Raw genomic sequence first — 15,293 nt, forward strand, 5'->3', positions numbered from 1 at the left:
TTAAGACACAGAGAGGTTTCCAGCAACAGATGACCAGAGACAGGGGTTGAGTCGGGAGATGGAAGCAGCTGAACAAAGAAAGAAATTGCATTTCTCTATAATTTTTCACAATCTCACAATGTCTCAAAGTAATTAACAATCCAAAAGAACTTATACAGTGTAGTCAGAGTAATGCAGAGGAAGACAGGAACTAAATGTTTGCTTAGGAAGATCCCACAACACAGTGGTGATTTAGGTTTGGTTGAGGAGTAAATATTGACCAGAAGGCTAGCAGGAATTCCCAAGCTCTTAGTCGAATTGTAACCCTGGGATCATTCACTTCCATATGCTGAAAAATTGCAGAATGCTGCTGTGCAGAGGGACCTGAGTGTCCTTGTGCATGAATCACAAAGAGTTGGTTTGCAGGTGCAGCAGGTAATTAAGAAGGCAAATGAAATATCGTCCTTCATTGCTAAAGGGATTGAGTTTAAACACAGGCAAGTTATGCTGCAGCTTTATAGGGTGCTGGTGAGGCCACACCTGAAATACTTGTGCAGTTTTGGTCTCCTTACTTAAGAAATTATGTACAGGAGTTGGGAGATCATGTTGCGGCTGTACAGGACATTGGTTAGGCCACTGTTGGAATATTGCGTGCAATTCTGATCTCCTTCATATCGGAAAGATGTTGTGAAACTTGAAAGGGTTCAGAAAAGATTTACAAGGATGTTGCCAGGTTTGGAGGGTCTGAGCTACAGGGAGAGGCTGAACAGGCTGGGGCTGTTTTCCCTGGAGCGTCGGAGGCTGAGGGGTGACCTTATAGAGGTTTACAAAATTGTGAGGGGCATGGATAGGACAAATAGGCAAAGTCTTTTCCCTGGGGTCGGGGAGTCCAGAACTAGAGGCCATAGGTTTAGGGTGAGAGGGGAAAGATATAAAAGAGACCTACGGGGCAACTTTTTCACACAGAGAGTGGTACATGTATGGAATGAGCTTCCAGAGGAAGTGGTGGATGCTGGTACAATTGCAACATTTAAGAGGCATTTGGATGGGTATATGAATAGGAAGGGTTTGGAGGGATATGGGCCGGGTGCTGGCAGGTGGGACTAGATTGGGGTGGGATATCTGGTCGGCATGGATGGGTTGGACTGAAGGGTCTGTTTCTATGCTGTACATCTCTGTGACTCTATGACTCTAGAATTGAGAGGGTTGGCTTGTGAGGAGAGGTTGAGTAGGCCGGGTCTATACTCATTGGAATTTAGAAGAATGAGGGGGAATCTTATAGAAACATATAAAGTTATGAAGGGAATAGATTAGATAGAAGCAGAGAGGTTGTTTCCACTGGTGGGTGAAGCCAGAACTAGGGGTCAGAGCCTCAAAATCAGGGGGAGCAGATTTTGGGCTGTGTTGAGGAGGAACCTCTTCATCCAGAGGGTTGTGAATCTGTGGAATTCCCTGACCAGTGAAACAGTTGAGGATACCTTGTTGCATGTTTTTAAGGCAAAAAATGGATAGACTTTTGAACAGTAAAGGAATTAAGGGTTCTGGTGAGAGGGTGGGTAAATGGAGCAGAGGCCATGAAAAGATCAGCCATGATCTTATCAAATGGTGGAGCAGGCTCAATGGGCCAGATGGCCTACTCCTGCTCCTAGTTCTTATGAGAAGGCAGGCAGGACCTCTGTGTGGTGTCCAGTCCCAAAGACAGCACCTCTGACAGTGCAGCACTCCCTCAGTGTTGTTCTTCAGAGTCAGCCTGGTCAACCAGTCAGTAACCGGGGGGTAGTTTTAAAGTAAGGAGTAGGTGGTTTAATGGGTATTTGAGGAAAGAGTCTTTCACCAGCAAAGTGTGGATACCTGGAGCTCATGGCCTAAAAGGGTGGTTGAGGCAGGAACATGTCAGAACTATCTAGGTGAGCATTTGAATTGTCAGCATTAAAGACTGTGGGCCAAGTCTATATATGAATGATGAACAGCATAGACATGATGGGCAAAAGGGTCTCTTTCCACATAAAAGCTCCATGATCCATAATCTCTGGAGTGGGTCTCGGGCTAAAACCCTTCTGACACTGATAAACACAAAGGGTGGTACACATATGGAATGAGCTTCCAGCAGAATGGTTGAGGCAGGTACATTAACAACACTTACAAGGCATGGATAGGGAATGATTAGAAGGATATGGGTCAAATGCAGGGAAATGGGTTAGGGTGGATGAACATTTTGGTCAGCATGGACCAGTTTGGGCTGAATGGCCTGTCTCCATGCTGTAGGACTCTATGACAGGAATGTAACCCATGGAGCCAAGGCAGAGTAAATACAGAAATACCAACAATCTTAACCTTGGCGATCTGGGAGAAATACAGAGTTTATATCTCCGTGAAACCCCATTGTTCAGTATCATTCATTAATTCCACAAGCAGTCTGAAGTGAACAAATGTTAAGTGTATTAAAAGTGAAGTCAGGTGCCAGAGATCTGAAATTAAAAAAAAGAAATTGCTGGAGCCTCTCAGCAGATCTGGCAGCATCTGTGGAGAGAGGGAGAGAGAGAGAGAGAGAGACTGACAGAGTTAACTTTTCTCTCCCAGCGAATAGTTCGAGTCTGGAATGCACTGCCTGGAAATGTGGTGGAGGCAGGTTCAACAGACGTGTTCGAGAGGGGCATTGCATAAAAATAATGAACAATGATCTGAGGAGAAAGCAGGAGGTTGACACAAGGTAAATGAAGGGATGGTGCAGACACAGTGGCCCAAATGGCCTCCCTCTGTATAGTAATGATTCTATCATTGTTAGCCCAATCTGACTCTGCTTTAGAAATGTGTTAAGCTATTTTGGGACTAGTGCAAGAGGGCAGTGTTTACAGTCTCTGACTTGGTGCCTCCAAGACAAAGTTATTAACTTGCAAATTCTTTCTTTGGTTTACATTTAGGTGAACACTAGTGATTTCCATCGTTTGCACCATGCTGGATCCAAACACAGTTTCAGCGAGAATAACCCTTTCACTGAGATAGCCATGACCAGCTGCAAGTATAACGGAGGGGTGGTCAGGCCCCTCAGTAGCCTCGGCACCTCAAACAGGAACCTTCATGACCTGGACTCAGAGACTCAGCCTCTACAAACCAACTCGGGCCTGGAGGTGGTAGTCTCCAAACCATATCAGAACAATATCTCCAATGACAGTCTGGTCAATGAAGGCAGAAAATCACCGAAAAAGTCGCAGAATATTGGCCATAAACTTGGACATAGGAGGGCTCTGTTTGAGAAAAGGAAACGCCTGAGTGATTATGCGCTGATATTTGGAATGTTTGGGATTGTTGTTATGGTGACAGAGACAGAATTGTCATGGGGAGTTTATACCAAGGTAAGTCCCACTTTCTTTTCTTGATGACACCATTCCCCAGAGCCAGGATTCAGTCGAAATGGCAAAGTTAACAAAGCAGACTTCAAAAGCACAAGTAAGACCCCTGGAGTCGTAGGTCTGTGAGCTGGCCTCAGACACAAAGTTGCTAAGTTGAGTTCAATAAATGTGGACAATTACAGTTAAAGTCAGGAGGATGAACAGGAAATCATCATAAAACCCAATGGATTCACCATGTCCTTCAGGAATGGGAATCTGCCGCACCCTTCATCAGCTCCAGCTTACTCAGGAATACAAGAAATAAGAGCAGGAGTAGACCATTCAGCCCCTTCAGTCTGCTGTCTCATTCATTGCTAACCTTTTGCTTCAGCTCCACTTTCCCACCCTCTCCTCATATCCCTGAATCCCCGGGGAGAGTTACACTTCTGATTGACTCAGGTCCTGCCCTCTGTGGTTGAGATTTGGGGTAGACAGGGCAGGTGATTAATATTGGTCTTGCAGGTATCCACAAATTATATGTGAAAGTATTCACCAGGACCCTAAGATATTAGTGTATGAGTTTTAAATTAAACAGTGTCTTGTACATTTACAATATATCAGACTCATTTGTCAGGATGTAAGACAAGGTCAGGCAAGTAGTCAGAGTACAAAACTTAATTTCCAATAATTCCCATGAAAGAGACAGTATTTTAAAATGGGTCTTTAAAACTGGGATAAATAGGTTTTTGTTGGGTAAAGTTGCCAAGGGTTATGGAACCAAGGTGGTTGAATGGAGTTAAGATACGGGTCAGTAAAAGGTAGAGTTCCCATAGTCCTAGAGGACTGTTCAGCTGCTGTCACATTAGACAAAAAGAGAGACAACTAGTGGTTGTTTAACCCAAGGGTCACCACGCCTCAGGGCGATGGGCAAGGTGAGAAGGTGAGACCTTCATGGTAACCTCAGCCGGTGTGGGAATTGAACCCACTCCGATCAGTCATGACCTAATGAGAGGTGCAAGGAGCTGGATGGTCTGAGAAATGTGTGTAAGATATAGCAGAAGTAGGCCAGTCATCCCACTGAGGCTGTTCTGCCCTTCAATGAGATTGTGACTGATTTGATAATCGTCAACTCTACTTTGCTGCCTTTGTCCTGTAACCAATGTGACAGTGAACCACGCAGATGGGAAAGATCCCAGCTACCATATCTGGTCTTCACCTGAGCCAGCTGATGTCCACTAGGATACCATGGGACAATAGGATTGAGTGGGACACACAAATGACCTTAATGTCTGAGAGCCTGAGAGCAGGAAGATAACTAAATGGGATTGACATGCCTGATGACTACATATGATCTTGCTGGAGACTTATTGAGCCACAGAGTTATACAGCACAGAAACAGATCCTTTGGCCCAACTCATCCACGCCTACCAGGTTTCCTAGACTGAACTAGTCCCATTTGCCTGCGTTTGGCCCATGTCCCTCTAAACCTTTCCTATCACGTATCTGTCCAAATGTCTTTTAAATGTTGTAATTTACTCGCCACTTCCTCTGGCAGCTTGTTCCATATACACATCATCCTCTGTGTGAAAAAGTTACCCCTTAAGTCCCTTTTATATTTTTCCCCTCTCACCTTTAAGAATATGCCATTGAGTTTGGACTCCCCGGCCCTGGGGAAAAGACCTTGGCTATTCAGCCTGTCCATGCCTCTCATGAGTTTATAAACCGCTACATGGTCACCGCACCCCCCCCAAACTTCTGCACTCCAGGGAAAAAAGTGTCAGCCTATCCAGCCTGTCTTTATAACTCAAACTCTCCAGTCTCGGTAATATCTTTACAAATTTTTTTTGCACCCGTTGCAGTTTAATAACATCCTTCCTGTAGCAGGGCGACCAACTCCTTGTTGAGGAGTTTGAGGATATCTGGTGACTAAAGGACCTCCTTCAAATACAATGCATTCTGAGTCTCTCACCTCACCCATGAATGACATGTCCTGCAAGGGCCCCTATAGTGGCCAGCAAAGTCTTAGAGAACCTACAGTGTTGAATTCTCCCAGTGATGCCATATTGTCTGTTCTAAGCACTGAGTCCCAGAGGCATATTTTATTCACAGCAGAGTAAGAAATTGTAGGTTGCTAAATCATTAAATCCAATGGACCAGAACTTGCTGGGGATGAGACATCTTGTCGCATACACCATTCGACTCTTGCTTACACTTCAGCCCAAAATATTTTACCCAGTGATTTGTTGAAAATGCTGAGAATGGCCCAGCAAAGGTTTCAGAGCATCATTGAGCATTGGGAACAATAGCCCAACTCAATCAATGAGAGTTAAGGGTTGAGGAAAGAAACACAAGTGAATTAAAGTCAGATCAGATACAGATAGAGTAAAGAGACAACCATTAGATTAAAAGGGAGAGAATTGAGATAGGAGAAGTAAGGGAAAAAAAGTAAAAATGTTAAAACTTAAAAGAAAACTTCAATCTCTCTCCATTTCCACCTGCATCAATGAGCCAGCTGATGTCTGTGGTGTTTTCTCCAGTAGGGGAGGGTGAACTGTGTTGCATTAGCAATTACCCATGTTGTTGAAGGGATATTTGCACTGTTCAGTTCCAGTCCCAAAGGGAGTCTGAGTTTAAAGTGTAAATCCTGCAAGTTCTGGATATAGGTTTGCTCGTTGAGCTGGAAGGTTCATTTTCAGACGTTTCATCACCCTACTAGGTAACATCTTCAGTGGGCCTCTGGGCGAAGCACTGTTGTTGATTCCTGCTTTCTATTTATATGTTTGGGTTTCTTTGGATTGGTGATGTCATTCCCTGTACTTATTCTCAGGGGTGGTAGATGGGGTCTAACTCGATGTGTTTGTTGATAGAGTTCCGGTTGGAATGCCATGCTTCTAGGAATTCTTGCCAAACAGAGACACGCACGAGAATTCCTGGAAGCATGGCATTTCAACCCAAACTCTATCAACAAACACATTGAGTTAGATTCCATCTACCACCCCCTGAGAATAAGAACCGGAAATGACATCACCACAGGAAATGACATCACCAACCCAAAGAAACCCAAACATACGAATAGAAAGCAGGAGTCCTCAACAGTGCTTTGCACAGAGGCCCACTGAACATGTTACCTAGTAGGGTGACGAAACGTCTGGAAGTGCACCTTCCAGCTCAGCGAGCAAACCTACATCCATAACTCAACCTGAACTACAAATCTTCTCAACTCCTGCAAGTTCTTAAAAATAATGGGGAGGCAGAGAAGTGCCCTCTGTAGTAAACAGGGACAAGGTTATGCAGCATATTCTGGAGGTTCACACTTGGTTGTGTAATCCCTGCACTCACTGGTGGAATCCCATATTAATGCCCAACTTCAGTGTGAGGTCAGCATTGCCTTTCAGGAAGCCACTGGTTCTGAAATCTTTGGAGCAGGAGCACGATTGAACATCAACAAAAGACTGACAAGGTTGAGGAGTTTTTGTACCAGACTCAATGGAGGTGAAATTGGAATTCCTCATTGTCTAAAACTAGCAAGTCAGCAGCTTGATTCCCAATCCTCAGGTTGGGGACAGGCTTCCAACATTGTACCATTCGGTCTAATATTACCTGCCTTTGACTGGAACACTTGTGCAAGTGGCACTGTCTCTCTCCAGTCTTAAAGTTCTGGTTTAAGTCTACTCCAAAGCCTTGAGCACAGAATCCAGGCTGAGACTCCTAGGGGACCACTGACAGTGCTGCAGCCCCATTGCTGCTGCTTTTCAATGAGACATGAAACTAGCTCCCTGTCTGGGCTCAGGAGATGCAAATGATTCCATTCTGTTTCACACAGGAGACTGGAATTCTTCACCACACTCCCAGTTAATATCTGTTACTCAATTGACATCACCAAAATTATTTCATAGTCATGAGCTCATTGTTGTTTATGGGATCATTTTGTGCCCGAATTAGGTGTAGTGTTGCCTACATTGCAACAGTAATTATACTATAAGAAGATACTTATTTACTGAGGTCATTGAAAGGTGAAAGGATCATTCGAAATAGCAGCAGGAAGAGGCTATTGGTCCCATTCAGCCAGCTTTGCTGTTTCACCAAATCCTGATCTGATTGTGGCCTTAACCTCACTTTCCTCTCTACTACAGCACCTGCTCCCCTAACATTGACTCTGATGTCGGTCAGAAATCTGTCTTTCTCAGCCTTGATTATTTTCAATGACCCAACCTCCATTGGGGAAGAGAATTCCAAAGATTAATGAGCCTCTAAGAGAAACAAAACTTTTCCTTCACTCCATCTTAAATGGAATCCTTTATTGACATACTGGGCCCCTGAGTTTAGATTTCCCCAAGAGAGGAATGGTCCCCAGTGTCTAATTTGTCAAACCCCTATTAAGAATTTTATGTTTCATTAAGATCTGTCATTCTTATAAACTCTAATAAATAGTAGCCCAACTTACTCAACCTCATCAGATCATGCCTTCACCCCAGGGACAAGTCAGGTAAACATTCTCTGAACCATTTCCATTGTAAGTGCACACTAGATGAGGTTTCACCAATGCTCTATTTGTTAGTAATGAAACAATCCTACTTTTACATTAACAAAGAGGAAAGAAGTAAAACAAAGCAATGCAGAAGCTGGAAATCTGAAACAAAATCTGAAATTGCTGGAGGAGCTCAGCAGGTATGGCAGCATCTGTGGAGAGAGAAACAGAGTTAACAGTCTGAGTCAAATGATCCTTCTCCACAACTGGACCCGAAACACTAACTCTGCTTTCTCTGCACAAATGCTGCCAGACCAGCTGAGTTTCCCCAGCAATTTCTGGTTTTGTAGCAATGAGGAGAGCTAGATTAGACACACTCAGATTAAAGAAAATGCTGAAAGAAAATTTAAATGAGGTGGATAAAATTGCTAGGGTTTAATTTTAATAGGTAGGAGGGTTTATTACTCTGAGCAGAGATGTCAGTAACCAGGAGGACAAGATGTAATGTAAACTTTAGAAAGATTAGAGAGTAGTTGAGAAAATGTTGCATCCCAGATAGTGCTAGGGATCTGGAGCTCTGTCTAAAAGGTTGACAAAGGCAGAAACTGTTTAAAAAGGATTTGCATGGGCACTGTAAAAAGGGATAAACTGGCCTGGCAGGCAGTTCAAAAGAGATTTACGAGGCTGTTTTCTGAGATGAGGGTGTTAACTTATCAAAAAACAGCGAACCAGGTTAGACCTATATTTCCTGGAGTTCAGAAGGAAGATGCCTGATGTTCTGTATGATTCGGAGGTGCTGGTGTTGGACTGAGGTGGACAAAGTTAAAAATCACACAACACCAGGTTATAGTCCAAAAGGTTTATTTGGAAGCAATAACTTTCGGAGCGCTGCTCCTTCATCAGGTAGCTAGTGGGGCAGAATCATAGGACACAGGATTCTATAAACTTGCCCCACTAACTACCTGACAAAGGTGCAGTGCTCCAAAAGCTTGTATATCCAAATAAACCTGTTGGACTATAGCCTGGTGTTGTGTAATTTTTAACTGCTGTTATGGAAACATTCAAGATTTTGAGGGCACTTGACACGGTAGATGTTAAGAAGATGTTTCCACTCGTGGGGAATCTTGAACTAGGGGCAAAGTTACAGAATAAAGAGATATTCATTTAAATCTGAGATGGGAAGAAATCTCATCTCCCAGAGAGTAATGACTACTCGGATAAAAACTGAAAACACTGCCCGGATGCTGGAAATCAGAAACAAAAACAGAAGTTGCTGGGAAAGCTTAACAGGTCTGGCAGCATCTGTGAACAGAAATCAGAGTTAATGTTTCAGGTACAGTGACCCTTCCTCAGGACTGTTGGCAGCTAGGAGAATGTTTACATGCAGAAAGTAGGGTGGGAGGAGAGGGTAAGGAGTAACCAATATTTGGGGATAGAGCGCAGAGAGAGAAGAACAGTTGGACAGATAAAGGAATGGATAACGATCTGGCTGGGATCTGTCTTTGTGCTCTATCCCTATCATTTACTCCTTACTCCCTCCCCCCACCCTATCTTCTACAAATAAACCGACTTTTTCCTAGCTACCATCAGTTCTGAGGAAGTGTCACTAGACCTGAAACATTAACTCTGATTTCTCTTGACAGATGCTGCCAGACCTGCTAAGCTTTTCCAGCAACTTCTGTTTTTGCTGTTGCTCTGGAATTCTCTACCCCAGAGAGTAGTGGAGGCGAGATCACTGATAGTATTTAAAAAGGAGGTAAATAGAGTTTGAAATATCAGGGAGTTGGGGTGTATCTGAGCTGGCTAGAAAGAGGGGCAGATCAGCCATGATCATGTTAAACAGCAGGACAGGCTGAGGGGCCAAATGGCCTGCTCCTGCTCCCATTTCTTATATTCTTATGAATTGCTGTGAACTACAAGGGATTGGACCGAGAACGGGAAACTGGGTTTAGATGGAAGATTTCATTCTCAACTGGCACAGACATAACTGGCTGAATGGCCAGTGTCTGATCAGTCTATGATTCTGCAGCTAGTTCAATATCACTCCAAATCCTGTCCAAAAAACAACAATGTCAATTTTCGTTTTGAAATTTTCAATTGACGCTCATCCTTAACAGCATTTTGGGAGAGAGAGAGAGAGAGAGAGAGAGGGAGCAATCCAGGTTTCTATTCATTGTCATTCACTGCCCCTCAGTCTAAGGTTGATGCCTACTCAGTGGTTGCCACACAACCTCATGTGACAGAATGATCGAACTGTCCACCCTCAGACCTTTTGGGCACATGTCCCACAATTTCGGTGGATCCAGAATCCTGCTCCTCTGTTCCTGCTATGCCTCATCATTAAGACATTGCAGCTTGAAACATGAAGTGGCCAGTGGACACGTTGGTGAGTTTTGAATGGGTTTCTGCTAGGCCTTAATGTCAATGCTGCTCAGCTTCAAGGAGAGCTTCGAAGCATTGTTTCTTTATCCTCTCCTGGAACATTGGTCACTGGGCAGTGAGAGACCTGGACTTACGGGGGAACAGTCTTTGGAAAACACTGCTCTGTCCTTCAAAATCAATTCTGTGGAAGAGGAAATTGTTACCAACAAGCTCCTACTCAACCTCTCCCCTCACCTAAGATGTGGTGACCTTCGGGTTCTCACTCTCTCTTTCTTTCTAATGAGAGAGCAGCCCTATAGTCCAATAGGATTACGGTAACTTTCCCTTTCCCTCCACACTCGTATAATGCCCTGAGACCTGGACGGTGTATTAGTGAAGCCCACCAACAGCAATACCTTCACTGAGCCTCCAGGTGTAATGTGAGAACCATTGAGCAAACATCCTTTACAAAGCCTGATAATTACTGTCATTGTAAAGATATAGTTACTGACTTTGCCTGTAAACAACAGGGCTCAAACTTCCAAATTAAAGTCCCCATTCTGATACCCATTCTTGTACCTAGTTGCTTCCATAGAAAGCCATTATTTCTCCCATCCATGCTCTCAAATCTTTTCATCATGCTAAACATCTCAATCATCACTTAGTGATATATAGGAGTACAAACCCTAATCCACCCTTCTAGCCACAGTTTCCTGCAGTTTTTAGATTTTTCAATTGACATCTTCAGCCTGAACGGGGTGAGTTCCAGGTTACCACTAACCATTGTGTGAAAATCACTTCCTGGTTTCATTTTTAAATATATTTGGGACGTGCAGATGACTCTTCAGTTTGGACCCTCATGGACCAGTTTTCACAACTCTCTATCTCTGAGCTGCCAATCCCACCTGAGGCATCTAGGACTTGTAAAATATTTGTTACACCAGTACTTGACAACTTGTATAAATGACATTCTTTGTACTCCCTGTACACATGCAAGTGATCCCCTTCAACAAGGAATCAACTGTATCCTTCACAAATCCATGTTGAAGCTTGGATCAGTTCATTACAAAGTCCTAATAGGTCACTTGGAACCTTAGAAGAAATATTGGATCTTGGAAGGAGGATTATATTATATTACACAGAGGTTCCACCAATTAAGAACAAATTCACTGGAATGATGAAACTTTCCAGGGGATTTGGTCAAACTCTTCATGATATTAAGGGGAATAGACAGCAAGAAATTATTTCAGGTGGTCATAGTGCCCAGGACTGGGGTGGGGGCAGAGAATGGGAATTAGAACTGGATCTTTCAGAAGTGAAATCTGAAATAATTCCTCCACACAAAGAGGGTTAGGAAATGTTGAACAGACTCCCACAAATAGAAATTATTGCTTGGTCGGTTGGTCATTTTTAATCCAAGATTCATTTTTTTAGTGGAAATTATTAAGGGATCTGATACAAACGTGGCAAGATGAGGTTAGGTCATGAAACGGTTCTGGTCTGATTGAATGGTAGAAGATGTTCCAAGGCCTGACTGGACTCCCTGGTTCTCTGTTCGTACTCTCCGTAAGAGACTGCTCCTGCAAGGTCAAGAGAGTGGAGAGAGGGAGGGAATGAGGAGTTAAGCTCAAGGATCAGCCATGGTTTAATTGAAGGTAGAGCAGACACCAGAGTTTGAATGGTCTACTCCTAACATGGTATTGACTGGTGAGTCTGCAGTTTCTTAATCTTTTTTTCTAATACCTTGCATTAGAAACCAGAAGTCCGAGGGATTTGTTGATCTTAAGTCCCAATATTCTCTCCATTCCAAACTCTGTTTGACTTCTTTTTTATTTTATTTGTTTTAATAAGTCTGCCATTTAATGTTATCCATCAAAATCTCATCAGTATTAGTCTTTCCTGAGCCCACACTCATCCTTCACACTTTTTTTTCAGGAATTGAGGAAATCATTTACTTTGTATTTTCTGATATTCCTTGCACGTGTTTTCATTCTCTTCTTCCCATGTTTTGTTACTTTGCCCAACTCCCAGGATTCCTATTCTCCCCATTACTGTCTCAGCTATTTCTGTCTCACAATCAGGAAAATCCCTTTAGCCCATTGTGCTTGGGCTCAATCTTTTAAACAGCAGCTGTTATTCACAATCCTGCTTTGTGTTCATTTGCTTGCAAGTTTCTCAAGTGTTTGTCCATCCAGTGTTGGTTTTTATAAATCATGTATACTTTGCCGAATTGAAATCAGCAGCTACAAGTTTGAAGTGGCATTGTTTCATTTTTGTTCTAGTTTTTTGGCCAACAAATGTACACTGTTTACAGACTGAGGAGTGGGGACGTTGTTGGGACAGTGTAGGGATGTGGTAGAATCCTCCCAGACACTGACCAACATGGACAATGGCAAGAAAGTCAGAAGAATTCTGAGATCAACAGTGGGGAGATACCCAATAAGGAAAACAAAATGTCCCACTTTCCAGTAAAGGAACAATGTGCTGAGAATCTCACTAATCAGCAGGAAGAAGCCTATCTGTACGCATTAGCACACACTAACATCCTTGTTATTACATCGTATTGCTTTATTGATATGCAGCTTCCCATTCTCCCATGATGATGACCTAGAACATTACCTGGGTCTCTAGATTATTGATTTAGTCATTGTACCATTCGGCCATCACCTTCCCGCAAGGTGAGAGTGTTGCCCACCAAGCTACAGTTGACACTGGGACCAAGGCAGACACCAATTGCCCAGAACTGAGTTGAAAATCACACAACACCCGGTTTTGTCCAACAGGTTTATTTGAAATCACAAGCTTTTGGAGCGCTGCTCCTTTGTCAGGTAGCAGCGCAATGAAAGCTGGTGATTACAAACAAACCTGTTGGACTATAACCTGGTGTTGTGTGATTTTTAACTTTGTCCACCCCAGTCCACTTGACCGGCTCCTCCACATCAAAACTGAATTGGTCAACCTCAGAATGACTGGGTCCTGACCATCACTACCTGCTCTTTACAGAATCATCCTGTCTGCAAAAACTGGATTCTACTCCTGACCACAAAACATGTCACTGCATTTCAAAGTAACTCAGTTTATTTCATAGAATCCCTACAATGTGGAAACAGGCCATATCATATGGCCCAACAAGTCCACACTGACCCTCAGAAGAGTAACCCATCCACACCCATTCCCCTACATTTACCCCTGACTAATGCACCTAACCTACATATCTCTGAACACTATGGCAATTTCCCATGTCCAATTCACCCTAACCTGCACACCTTTGGATTGCGGGAGGAAACCAGAACACCCAGAGGAAACCCACGCAGATATGGGGAGAATGTTCAAACTCCACACAGACAGTTGCCCGAAGCTGGAATGGAACCTGGGTCCCTGGCGCCAGAAGGCAGCAGTGCTAACCACTGAGCTACTGTGCCACCCCAAAATTCGAAGTCTCTTAATATATTTTTTAGAAATGTGCAAGGCTCTTAATTAAGAAGCTGTGCAAACAGTTTTGTCTTTTCACTACTGAATAATATTTAATATTTCCATTTGGAGGCCCGTGCTCCCTCTCTGCTGCTCGTGGGTGAGTCTGTGCACCCTGGTCGATGTGCTCACTCACTGAGCTCCAGTTCTGGACGGTGCTGCCTGCTCAGACCTCTGAGATCCACACAGCAGCAGCAGGAAGGTTTGGTAGTGTCTCTACCTTTAAGTAGAAAGGCATGGGTTCAAGTCCCACTTTCTCCAGAGCAGTGTCATAGTGAACCTGAGCAAGTTGATGTAAAATAGCAAGAGTAGCTTCCCATTCATGCCTGACTCTTGTGGTGCATAGGTCGTGTCCCCACCTTTGAGCTAGGCCACCCAGGTTGGGGGCCTAGACGTGTACAATAATATCTGTGAATGGGTTGATGAGGAATTCTCTTGGAGGGTGTGGTTGCTGACTGCAGTTCGTTAACAACTGATCCTGATTCCACACACGAGAGGGTTGGATTCTCTAAGGATGGCCCAAAGATGAGTTACATTGCTCTTAAAAAGACAAAACTTGTATTTGCATAGCACCCATCACAACCTCAGGAGGTCCCAGAGTGCATCATAGACAGTGAAGTATAGTCTTTGTTGTCATGTAGAATGCACAGAAGTTAGTGTGTGCACAGGAAGCTTTCACAAACACCAATGCAATATTGACCAGTTAATCTGTTTCAACATTACAGTCTTTGATAGTTTCTGATTAAACCCCACTCACAGGAACGCTTAGCAAGAAAGGGTGAGACAGAGAGAGAGATTATTGAGATCATGCATGATCTCATTGAATGGTGGAGCAGACTCGATGGGCTGAATAGCCTACCTCTCACTGATGTTTCGTGATCTTATGGAGAGCTGATGGCTCTCAACCTCAAAACCAGAATGCTGATGCAGCAAGCAAAGAAGAAGGCAAATAGGACATGGTCTTCATGGAGTACGGTACTGGCAATGTCCCGATGGAATTGTACAGAACCACAGTGTGACTGCTCCTGGATGGTTGTGCACAGTTCTGGTCTCATTCTGGTCTCCTGAGTATACAGAGGGAGTACAGTGAAGATTCACTGGACTGGGATGGTGGTTGTCTTGTGAGGAGAGATTGAGGAGATTAGGCCTGTATTATGTACCTTTCATAGAATGAGAGGCAATCTAATTGAAACAAACTTTCTGATGAAGGGCTTTTGCTCGAAATGTTGACTCTCCTGCTCCTCGGATACTGCCTAACCTGCTGTACTTTTCCAGTTCCACACTTTTCAAAACCTTCTACAAGGTGTGACAGGGTGGATATCAATTGGTTACTCCCCTCTCTGCTGACTCCCCTCCCCGCCCCAGGACAATAGGATAAGGGGCTGGCCATTTCAGACTGAGATGAGGCAAGATTTCCTCACTCAGGATCACAACTCTTTGGAATTCTGTATCCCAGAGGATTGTGGAAGCTCCATCATTCGAGTGGGTTAAAAGCAGCAAGTGATAGATTTCTGGAGTTTAGTGGCATTGAAGGATATGGAGACAGTGCTGGAAGGTCAGTCATGATCTCACTGAATGGTAGGGCAAGTCCAATGGACCGAATTGTCTGTGTTCCTATGAGAAAAACAGTTGAGGAAGAGAGAGAGAGAGAGAGAAAGGCTGGAAAGGAAGAGGGAATGAGAGGA

At 43.7% G+C, this 15,293-nt stretch overlaps 1 protein-coding gene across 2 annotated transcripts in view; it reads left to right on the top strand.

The window, feature by feature from the left end:
* kcnn1b (potassium intermediate/small conductance calcium-activated channel, subfamily N, member 1b) overlaps nucleotides 1–15,293 on the top strand; it is a 98,770-nt gene that overhangs the window by 23,710 nt on the left and 59,767 nt on the right. For both annotated transcript variants that reach the window (XM_072594412.1, XM_072594414.1), the window contains exon 2: nucleotides 2,901–3,332. In XM_072594412.1, the coding sequence (XP_072450513.1) occupies nucleotides 2,901–3,332 (432 nt within the window). The remainder of the gene's footprint in view (nucleotides 1–2,900; nucleotides 3,333–15,293) is intronic.

Source organism: Chiloscyllium punctatum, chromosome 24 (genome assembly GCF_047496795.1).
Source record: "Chiloscyllium punctatum isolate Juve2018m chromosome 24, sChiPun1.3, whole genome shotgun sequence".
NCBI lineage: Eukaryota > Metazoa > Chordata > Chondrichthyes > Orectolobiformes > Hemiscylliidae > Chiloscyllium > Chiloscyllium punctatum.